Genomic DNA, 12,085 nt, shown 5'->3' with positions numbered 1-12,085 from the left:
GCGCTTATAGATGTATACACAGAGATCTTGCCTTGTATGGTTGATTACAAATAGTCTCTGTAGCAATGTATCTGTATAGTTCGTATCTGGTCAGGATACTGCATGCGGAAGTGTGTTGGTAAGGGGTTAAAATCAATGCGCTCTGCGGTGCTGGGGTTTCCTTTTGTGTATCCCACTCTACCCTGGCGGCACAGGGATAGAGATTGGTGAGTGGGATATAGATAGTCTCTTAATTGTTATCCTGTGGGTGCATGAGGCTGCGCTGGATGCCACTCAAATGTGGACCACTCTACTCCGGCGGCACAGGGAAAGTTTTGAGTGGATTTGGGGATTTGGCACACTGTGCCTCTTACCAGCAATGACCTGGAGCCTGTTTGCTGGAAAAAGGTTTTCGCTGGGGAGATGTCTGCTGGCAGACGGGATGCGTACAACCCAGGAAGCATTCTCCGGTAAATTTCTTGCAATCCGGTGAATGATGGTAAAGATCGTCGGCTTTGCCAATACTGGGGTACAGTTGATAGAGGCTAGACGCGTTTTGAGGTACTCATCTACCTCTTTTTCAACAGCAATGGCTGACTGCTTGTGGAGAGGTACTATTTATACCTGCCGTAGCCCTGTAATTGGATAGTTCTCATCGTTTTATACAAATTGTGTGCTGGATCGTTGTACAGGTGATACTGATTGTCTAGTGTTGTGATGCAAAACCTGGATGTGGAAAATTCGTTGTCGACTTCTTGTTGAGTGTAAAGATTTGATTGCAAAAAAAAATTTTTAAAAATTGGGTATAGAGAGATGGCATATTGTGGATATGTTCATAAATGTTTATTATGTGGAAATATGTTGAAACATTGTTTGTATATACATGGTGATCAAGATAGTAATAAATGATGTAAGGATGGCAAAAAATAATAAAAATATATTATAATCATGCGTATGTAGAGATGTTTGTGATAATAAGACAATAGGTTGATATCATATATATTGATTCATAATTGGAATGGTGATTTATTATACTGAGTTGGTGTTACGTTGTATTGAGACTATAAACTGCAGACACGTATTGCAGAAGTGTGATATTTGAGCTATGTGTCCTACTGATAATGGTAGTAATTCGGATATCACAATGCATTTATGAGTAGAAAAATCTATATAGAAGAATATGTATAAAAATATAAAGGATATATATCTTTTTGTACAAAAAACTTTAAATTACAGAAAGAATTATAGAAAATAGTTTAAGGTATAAAATAAAAAATTGTATACATAAATAGGCACAGATATAAATATACAGTTCAGAAAGAACATTTATGGATCTAAATTAGGATACTATAGCTGTACGGTGGAAAGATGACTATATAAAGTAATGATGTAGAAAGAAGTGAAAGGATGATGGGTTGTAGAATCGGAGAAGGAAGGAAACTAGATTCCTCATGTCATCCTAGTGTGGTCTCTATCTAGATGAATCCAAACATTTCCAGTTTGGCATTTAAGCCTTTACGGGCCAAAGTTTCCATCTCGTGTATATATATCTGGACTCTATACTTGACATCTTTGAAATAAAATTGCCGCCTCTCCAGTCGGAGTGAACTGACTGTAGGGCTGCGACCTGTGTGCCTCTAATGTGTGCCTCTAATGTGTGTTTCCTTGTAGTGGGCAGAGAGTGTGTGTTTCTTGTATCCTCTTTTTATATTATCAAAATGTTCAGCTATCCTCTTTTTAAGTGTACGGAATGTGCGACCTATATATTGTTTATTGTATGGGCATTTGATAATATAAATGATGTTTTTAGTGTTGCAAGTTAGAAGTTCTTTTATTGGATGTGTTTTATGGTTCGTGGTAGATGTTATTATGTCAGTTTTTTTGGGAACTTTGTAACTTTGCAATTGTTGCACTGATTGCATCTGTAAAATCCTGTTAGTTCAGAAAGGGTCAGTTGTATTGTTTTATGTGATAATGGTCTGGTCTGTTTAGTTGTGGTTGCAATTTTTAATCCTAAATTTGGTGCTTTTGTAAATATGACTGGAGCTTTTGACGGTAGTGATGGGCCAATGGTTTTGTCTAACTGTAATAGGTGCCAGTGTTTGTTGACAATCTTTTTAATCTGTTGATGTGATGTATTAAATGGCATTATAAGTTTAGCTTGGTGTGTAGTGCCTTCTTGTTTTATAGGGGTGTTGTTGAAAAATTGTGTTCTGTCTTGTGTTCTAGCTTTGTGTAATGAGTCTTGTAGGAGTGTATTAGGGTACTGTTTAGTTAGGGTCTGTGCTTCCTCCTCAAATTTATTGATGTGCGTTCAATTTTGTCTGATCCGTCGATATTGTCCATAGGGTATATTGATGAGCCATTGGGGTAGATGGCAACTGTCAAATCTGATGTAGCTATTGTCGGGTTGCAGCTACCTATACACATTTTTTTTTTCATATTAAACTTGGTATATACTTTCAGCCTAAAATAACAGATTGAATGAAAAGTCATTCAAATTTTGCCTAATCATGTACAGAATAGCCCATGGCACAAAATGCTGCTGTAATCTCACAACATACGAGAAGCCAATTATTGGCCTTATATTGATTACTGGTGCATTAGAATATCCCAACAAAACATATAACTCAATCAAGATAGCCATGCCTACATCTGTATATTGTGCTTAGAGATGAGATAAGAAAGGACATATCTATAAGTGCTGCATAAGTAGGACATTTTTAGAGTAACATCCTAAAAACAAACAACCTATCAAGAGTGTCATTAAATCACAGTTACATGGTGGAACCCTACTAGAAAGGCCAGTGCAGCATCATCCTGGTGTCACATTCAGTTTGGAGATGGAGTTGAATAAAGTTCAACAGTTAAGCCATCAAGTAATATTGTAATAAAAAGCCATATTTGGTTGCTTCTTTTTGTATCTGCCTTATTCTCTTTACCACACAAGAAATTGAACCATCAGGAAATCCGAAAAAGGTGTAAAGCTGGACAAACGTACCTTTCTGTGCCAAATAACCATTTAGTTATAATAGCCTCAGAACATTCTTAGCCAAGCATATCCTTATCTTTTACTATTGCTCTTCTCATACATGCTTCAACATCTTGTACATATTTAAACTTTGCCCTTTCTTTGACAGACACCATGAACCTAGACCCCATGGACTTCTGGGTCATCAGACCATTAGCCAGAAGTTGCCCAGTTTACCATGTTCTGTCTTGTCCAGCCTCCAGTGTAGCATCAGAGAGAGAGAGAGAGAGTGTTCAGTGCAGCAGAAGCGACATCACCCCTAAGTGAACAATATTGTCTGCCAGCGACGTGGAAAAACCAGGAATGGATCAGTGAGGAATTTAAACCATGTGCCAGATGCCACTGATTGGACAGTACAACCACCAACCCTTGCTGTCTGCTGGCTACTACAACTCCCACCAGTACACCGCTCCCTGCTGTCCTATCTGCTGGCTTCTACAACTCCCACCTGTTCACCCCTGCCTGCTGTCTGCTGGCAACTATAGATCCCATCAAAAAAGCATATAATATCTGCTAGTACAGTGTGTTTTCAACCCCTTAAGGACCAAGCCCATTTTGACCTTAAGAACCAGGACAATTTTATTTTTGTGTTTTTGTTTTTTCCTCCTCACCTTCTAAAATCCATAACTCTTTCATATTTCCATATGCAGACCCATATTAAGGCTTGTTTTTTGCATGACCAATTTTACATTGTAATGATACCACTCATTTTACCATAAAATGTACGGCGAACCCCAATAAAAAATTTTAGGAAGGAAATTTTCATAAAAACCACAATTTTGCAAATATTGGAGGGTTTCGTTTTCACACTGTACACTTTACAGTAAAAATTACACGTTTTCTTTATTCTTTGGGTCAATACAATTAACCCCTTAAGGACGCAGGGTTTATCAGTTTTTGCATTTTCGTTTTTTCCTCCTTACCTTTTAAAAATCATAACCCTTTCAATTTTCCACCCAAAAATCCCTATTATGGCTTATTTTTTGCGTCTCCAATTCTACTTTGCAGTGAAATTAGTCATTTTACCCGAAAATCCACTGCAAAATCGAAGAAAAAATGCAATTTTGTAACTTTTAGGGTCTTCCGTTTCTACGCAGTGCATATTTCGGTAAAAATAACACCTTATCATTATTTTGTAGGTCCATACAGGTAAAATGGTACCCTACTTATATAGGTTTAGTTTTGTCGTACTTCTGGAAAAAATCATAAATACATGCAGGAAAATGTATACGTTTAAAATTGTCAACTTCTGACCCCTATAACTTTTTATTTTTCCACGTACAGGGCAGTATGAGGGCTCATTTTTTGTGCCGTCATCTGAAGTTTTTATCGGTACCATTGTTGTTTTGATCGGACTTTTTGATCACTTTTTATAAATTTTTTAATATATAAAAAATGACCAAAAATACGCTTTTATGGAGTTTGGAATTTTTTTTACGAGTACGCCATTGACCGCGCGGTTTAATTGACGATATATTTTTACAGTTCGGACATTTAAGCATGTGTCGATACCACATATGTTTATTTTTATTTTTATTTACATTGTTTTATTTTTTTTATGGGAAAAGGGGGGTGATTCAAACTTTTATTAGGGAAGGGGTTAAATGATCTTTATTAACACTTTTTTTAAACTTTTTTTTTTGCAATGTTATAGCTTCCATAGGGACCTATAACACTGCACACACTGATCTTTTACGCAGATCACTGGCATGTATTAACACGCCTGTGATCAGTGTTATCTGCGCTTGACTGCTCCTGCCTGAATCTCAGGCACGGAGCAGTCATTCGCCGATCGGACACCGAGGAGACAGGTAAGGGCCCTCCCGGTGTCCTGTAAGTGGTTCGGGATGCCGCGATTTCACCGCGGCGGTCCCGAACTGCCCGACTGAGCTGCCGGGATAGTTTCACTTTCGGTTCAGATGCGGCGGTCAGCTTTGATTGCCGTGTCTGAAGGGTTAATACAGGGCATCACCGCGATCGATGATGTCCTGTATTAGCCGGCCGTTGATGGCCACCGGGACCGACCCGCTATGACGCGGAGTCACCGCGGGAGCCGGCGGAGGACGTAAATATACGTCCTTCGTCATTAAGGAGTTAAAATGATACCCATGATTACATACTTTTCTATTATTGTAAAACTTAAACAAAACTCAAACTTTTTGTACACCTATAACTTTTTAATTTTTCCGTGTATGGGGTGGTATGAGGGCTCATTTTTTGTTCCATGATCTGTACTTTTTATCGATACCACATTTGCGTGTATGAAACTTTTAAATCACTTTTTATAGTTTTTTTATTAAATATGACAAAAAAGCAGAAATTTTTGACTTTTTTAATTTTTTACGTTTACGCCGTTCAACTTACGGGATCATTAACATGATATTTTGATAGTTCGGACATTTATGCACGCGGCCATACCAAATATGTTTATACATTTTTTTTTAAGCTTTTTGGGTGTATAATGGGAGAAAGGCACAATTTCCATTTTTATTGTGGGAGGGGATTTTTCACATTATTTTACTTTTTATTTTTACATTTTTAAGCTGCAGTGCATGACGCGAGCACCACTCCAATGCTCGCGGTCATGTACAGGACATACATTTACGTCTGTGGTCGTTAAGGGGTTAAACAAGATGTTAGTTACCATGGATTACCCCATGTTGCTGTAACTTTTACATTAATGTAAACGTAACATAAAACCACTTCAAAACTAACTGAATACATTTCTAGGTGTCCCAGCAGTGTTATATAGGGCTTTAGAGCTCTTAAAGGGGTTATCCAGGAAAAAAAATGTTTTTATATATATCAACTGGCTCCAGAAAGTTAAACAGATTGTTAAATTACTTCTATAAAAAAAATCTTAATTGTTTCAGTACTTATGAGCTGCTGAAGTTGAGTTGTTCTTTTCTGTCTAAGTGCTCTCTGATGACACCTGTCACAGGAACTGACCAGAGTAGAAGCAAATCCCCATAGCAAACCTATTCTGCGCTGTGCAGTTCCCGAGACAGACAGAGATGTCAGCAGAGAGCACTGTTGGCAGACAAAAAAGAACAACTCAACTTCAGCAGCTGATAATTATTAGAAGGATTACGATTTTTTTATAGAAGTAATTTACAAATCTGTTTAACTTTCTGGAGCCAGCTGATATATACATTTTCCCCCCTGGAATACCTCTTTAAGCAGCATTGTACATGTGTTTTGTGTCTTATTTATTAGCCAGTTCATGGAGAACTAATTTGCCACTAACCAAACTTTCTCCAAATATCGATTTATAACCCTTGTTCTGGTGTTCATCTGTAATCTGTATTTTATTTTATTTATTTATTTTCAAAAATAACATTGTAGACTTTATTATATACCATGCTCTATAGGGTTGATTTATTTATTATATACCATGCTCTATTGAGTCCCAATTGCTACTTGATTTTGTCTATTTAACTGGTAAATATGCTTTACCAAAACAAGATTTATGGATGTTAAAAGGTCTTTACTATAAAATTCATCTTTATGGCATATCTAACCTCTGGACTCACTGAAAGCCGAGTGCACTTGAAATGTAGCATGCAACTTCATAGCTTTCATTATAGAGGTCAGTGATCTCTATTGTGGCGACCAATCTTTCTGACAGGATCTGAGCTTTTAATCTGTTGGGTAAAATGTTAGTCCCAGAAACGTTACCTAGCATCCAACAAGGAGTTACAGTAGCAGATCATCTTGCAGGAAGATGCAGGAAGCTTTTTTTTTTTCATCATTTGAAAGGAGTCATAAAAGTACTGTTTTAACCCCTTAAGGACGCAGCCCTTTTTCACCTGAAGGACTGAGCCCTTTTTCGCAATTCTGACCACCGTCACTTTACGAATTAATAACGCAAAAACGCTTTAACCAAATATACTGATTCTGAGACTGTTTTTTCGTGACATATTCTACTTTATTTTGGTGATAAATTTTCGGCGTTACTTGCATCCTTTTTTGGTGAAAAATCCCAAAACTTCATGAAAATGTTGAAAATGTTGCATTTTTCTAACTTTGAAGCTCTCTACTTGTAAGGAAAATGGATATTCCCAATAAATTATATTTTTCTTCACAAATACAATATGTCCACTTTATGTTGGCATCATAAAATGGACATATTTTTGCTTTTTGAAAAAAATTAGAGGGCTTCAAAGTAGAGCAGCAATTTTCAAAAATGTCATGAAAATTGCTAAATCTGAAGGGACAGATGTTACAGAACTGCAACTCCCAGCATGCCTGGGCAGTCGAGGCATGCTGAGAGTTGTAGTTTGGCAACATCTGGAGGGCTACCGTTTGGGCACCACTGCCTTTGGCTGTCTGGACATGCTGGGAGTTGCAGTTTGGCCTTCCTAGTGGTTGCCACAGTAAAGATCGTTTTACTTTCACTTTCAATTCCCTCCCCCCCCCCCATCGATTCCCTACCTGAGCAAGTATCCAGCAGGCTCCAGCAAAGATCCCAGGTCCTCAGGCATCTTCTCCTGCAGGTACGGCCTCCATCTTCTTCCTAGATCCCCTCGACATCCAGGGGCGGGCAGAACAGGGGGTTGCCATGGCAACCCCCTGTCCTGCGCTGCCATTGGTCAGAACTCCGTTCTGACTAATGGCAGGGGATAGGCGGAGATCGCAGCTCTGCGACCTCACTCCTATCCCGTAGGCTGATCTGGGCTGTTGCTGTCAACTCCGATCAGCCCTATTTTCCGGGTGATCGGGTCACCAGAGACCCGATCAGCCCGGAATTAGAGAAAATCGCATGTCTGAATTGACATGCGATTTTCTCCGATCGCCGACATGGGGGGTCTCAGGACCCCCCTGGGCGATGTGCCAGGGTGCCTGCTGAATGATTTCAGCAGGCATCCGGCTCCGGTCCCCAACCGGCTAGCGGTGGGGACCGGATTTCCCACGGGCGTATGGATACGCCCACGGTCCTTAAGGACTCGGAATGCAGGGCGTATCCATACGCCCTGTGTCCTGAAGAGGTTAAGGATAGATGGCTTACGTTAATATTACTAAAGTGCATCTAACCGCACGGTCAATGGTGTACGCGCCAAAAAATTCCAAAGTCCAAAAGAGCGTATTTTTGCTCACTTTTTATACCATTAAAAAATTAATAAAAAGTGATCAAAAAGTCAGATCAAAACAAAAATCATACTGATAAAAACTTCAGATCACTGCGCAAAAAATTTGTCCTCATACCGCCCTGTATGTGGAAAAATAAAAAAGTTATAGGGGTCAGAAGATGATATTTTTAAATGTATAAATTTTCCTGCATGTAGTTGTGATTTTTTCCAGAAGTATGACAAAATCAAACCTGTATAAGTAGGGTATCATTTTAACCGTATGGACCAACAGAATAATGATAATGTGTCATTTTTACCGAAATATGCACTGCGTAGAAACGGAAGCCCCAAAAAGTTACAAAATGTAGTTTTTTTCTTCGATTTTGTTGCACAATAATTTTTTTTTCCGTTTCGCCGTTAATTTTTGGGTAAAATGACTAATGTCACTGCAAAGTAGAATTGGTGACACAAAAAAAATGCCATAATATGGATTTTTAGGTGCAAAAACTGAAAAACCCAGAGTCCTTAAGGGGTTAATCTGTTTTTCTGTTTGTTTGTTTTTTAAATAAGGTCTTACTAAGAAGTTGGTCACATGTGCCATAGTTGTGTACGGAGAATGTATACAGAAAATATAAAACTAAAAAAATAAAAAAAATAAAAAAACTCTATGAATTTTTTAACATGCTGGATACAATATACTCTGTGGCATCCGCTGTTCCCTTCGAGACAGCTTTGGATCTCCATACATATGCAAACTCATCCTAATGCACTTAGCAAACAAGATTAATGGTTACTATGAAAATTTAGGCTACCTAGGGTACATATCCTACTTCAATGATGATTCACACTATATCATTTAGGCAACATTTCCTAATAGTTAAATCTGTAAATCAAATATGTGGAATAACCTATATATTAAAATTCAGATAGTCAATAGTTTAAACATGGGTGATTCACAACAACAATGATGATAATAAGTATAATAAAAAATAAGGAATTTTGAAAAAGGCTTTGAATAGCATGCTGGGACCTGAATTCTTCCTATAAAGCCCTGTTTATGGCTAGGTGCTGATGTATTTCCTTCTTCCATGATTAATGGTGTTGTCCATGAACATAACATGTATTATATAGTGCTGGGATTGTTGTAAAAATGAAAAAAGTCATGTTCACCTACCCCGATCCTGGTCTGACCTCATCCAGTCCCCCAACTTACCACCACAACTTCCTGCTTTCAAATTGAGTTGTCTCAGCAGGAAGTGTCCACTCAGTCACTGACTAAGGTGGAACTATCCTGTGGACAGTGATTGGCTGAGCAGACAGATTCTGCAAAGATTACTCATCTCAGAATGAGTGTAGACAAGCGGGGTACCAAATTGAGTCAGACTGAAAGCTGAGAAGGGACTAGATTGAGTATAGCTTTTTACAATTCCAGCCATATATAAAACTTTATTGTCTCTCAACAACTCTTTTTAAGGCTATAAATCCATACAGGACATGTCTGGAAACAATGTTAATGCTAAAGATATGTGTGACACCTCTTTGATTTTAAAGCTTTTTGAATTGTCATTGTATTCTTTGATATTCTAGATCGTGTAACAGAGGTGCACACTGATATCTATGTGACAAGTTTCGGACCTGTTTCTGACACAGATATGGTAAGTTATAATATATTTGTATGTATATCTACTAGGATTCAAACTTCAATGGTGCAAAGTCAATGGTAACTTTTTCCTTAGTGTTCATAGTAATAATGCTTGTACAAGGTAAAAAATTGGAATTGGAATGTGTATACTGGATTCTCCATAGCCATGTCATTTGAGTAGCTGGGAAAGCATAATGGTTGATGTTACTGATTGAACCTTTTCCATTAAAGATGGATAAACTTAGGTCTATAGAAAGCACATGCCAACAATTTGACTTTAAGGGGGATTTAGAAAAACCTGTGCAGAGGAAAAGCAAACCATAGCAACCAAAATAAAAGAAGCAATATGATTGGTTACTATGGACTGGTGAATTGGTCCACTTTTCTTCTGCACACGTTTAGATAAATCTCCTCCATTATCTGTGCTGTGATTTCAAAAGATACAATGGCCAACATTTATCATAACAGTTGCACCAAAAATGTATTGCAACTTTTTGCATATCACCCTTCACTAAGTTCATTACATTTATATATTTTATATACATTTGTACCTCCAACTATTTCAATATTACAGCATTACAGAGCTGCCTAAGGATGATACACATGAATGACATATGGAAATCTAAATTATACACTCACCATAATGTCTTTGGTGTTAGAGTACTGGCAATCTACAATAATAATTGTGTGTGTGTGTGTGTGTGTGTACTGCATAAATCCAGAGAGGAAAGGGTTACAGAGCAGGGCTGCCAGGCTCCCGAGAGCAGTGAGTCAGCAGAGTGAGGGAGGGGGGAGTCATCACAGTGTAGGCAAGAGCGGGACACGCCCCCTCCCTTTGACAAGATGGAAAAGAGATTAAGCAGCTGTAATATGCTATTTTCTAGTAAAATATTGGTGATAGCGACGTAAAAATTACATGATCAGGATAAGGTAGTGAGTAACATATAACAGTTTTTTTTTAGCAGCACACAAGATAAGCGAAAAAAGGAACAAAGCACTCACTGTTAGATGTTTTCATCCAAGTCCTTTATTAGAAGAACATTAAGCTTTTTTGCTTTTTTTGTGATATGACAAAAAATCAGCAACTTTGGACTTTAATATTTTTTTACATGTATGTCATTTACCATTTGGGATCATAAACATTAGGGAAGATTTATCAATATATGTCTGTGTGAAGCCACTTTATAGCCTTTTTTCTCTCCTGGGTTTTCTGCCAAATTTGCCAAAAGGCACAGAGTTTGATAGATTTTGCCGCGGAGGCGGCGAAACATGTAGAGGCGGCAATTCTAATACACAGAATTGCCGCCTCTACATGTTTCGCCGCCTCCGCGGCTTTCTCAAGAGGCAATGGTGGCAATGGCCTTGCCACCATTGCCTCTTGAGAAAGCATGTAGAGGCGGATTTTTATGTGTATTTTTTAAGCGACACCAGAGTGATCCCCTGAATAGGCAGCCACTGCAGGGCTACCTAGTACTTGAGAGGACATTGATCCTATTTAATGCACCTACTGCTATATTTGGATCACATGGTTGTCAGTTTTAATCTTTTTGTTGTGGGAATTATTTTTTAACTATCAATAATAAAAGCTAATTTTTAAGGGGTAAGCAATAGGGGTTTACACCCCGGGCTTTGGCCTTGGGGTTTAGTTATTGAGTAAGAATAAAGCACTGCATCTCACAGTCACTTTTGACCAAGTTGTTTATTTTGAAATTGCTAAAATTTTGTGTCAAATTTCAGCCAATAAAATGTCAAGAAGCCAATGATAAATATCCCCCATTATGTTTTAATAGTTCAGACATTTCTGCATGTGGCGATATTAAATATGAGGGGTTTTCTTGTGTTTTTTATTTTATTTTTTTTGAAAAATCGGAAGCAGGAGGGTGATTTTAATTTTTATTAGGGGAGGGGCTTATTTAACTCAATGAGCTATTATAATTCATAGTGTTAGCAGCTGACTAAGGTTAACCCCTTAACAACCAAGCGATGCTCGGATCATGTGAAGCTTGTCCCGGCTGCTGATCACAGCCAGGGACCTGTCGATAATGGTCGACATCCGTGATTACGCAGATGTCTGCCATTAACCCCTCAGATGCCGTGATCATCCAGAACGGTGCACGGAGGTCCCCTCACCAGCCTCCGCCACCTTCCACTGGTCTTCTGCTCTGGTCTGAGATTGAGCAGAGCAGAGCAGAAGATGCCCGATATACTGATAAGCGCTATGCCCTATGCATAGCAATGAACAGTATTAGCAATCAAAGGATTACTATAAATAGTCCCCTATGGGGACTATTAAAGTGTAAAAATCAAAGTAAAAAAAAAATGTGAAAAATCCCCTCCCCCAATAAAAAATTTCAATGTTCTTTT

The 12,085-nt window shown here is 38.3% G+C and overlaps 1 protein-coding gene across 3 annotated transcripts in view; it reads left to right on the top strand.

Annotated features, from left to right (window-relative positions):
• Positions 1-12,085, top strand: part of GABRA2 (gamma-aminobutyric acid type A receptor subunit alpha2) — a 204,027-nt gene that overhangs the window by 55,166 nt on the left and 136,776 nt on the right. For all 3 annotated transcript variants that reach the window (XM_056557356.1, XM_056557366.1, XM_056557375.1), the window contains one exon: positions 9,667-9,734. In XM_056557356.1, the coding sequence (XP_056413331.1) occupies positions 9,667-9,734 (68 nt within the window). The remainder of the gene's footprint in view (positions 1-9,666; positions 9,735-12,085) is intronic.

Source organism: Hyla sarda, chromosome 1 (genome assembly GCF_029499605.1).
Source record: "Hyla sarda isolate aHylSar1 chromosome 1, aHylSar1.hap1, whole genome shotgun sequence".
NCBI classification, from domain to species: Eukaryota; Metazoa; Chordata; class Amphibia; order Anura; family Hylidae; genus Hyla; species Hyla sarda.
This window is presented reverse-complemented; position numbering and strand designations above follow the sequence as displayed.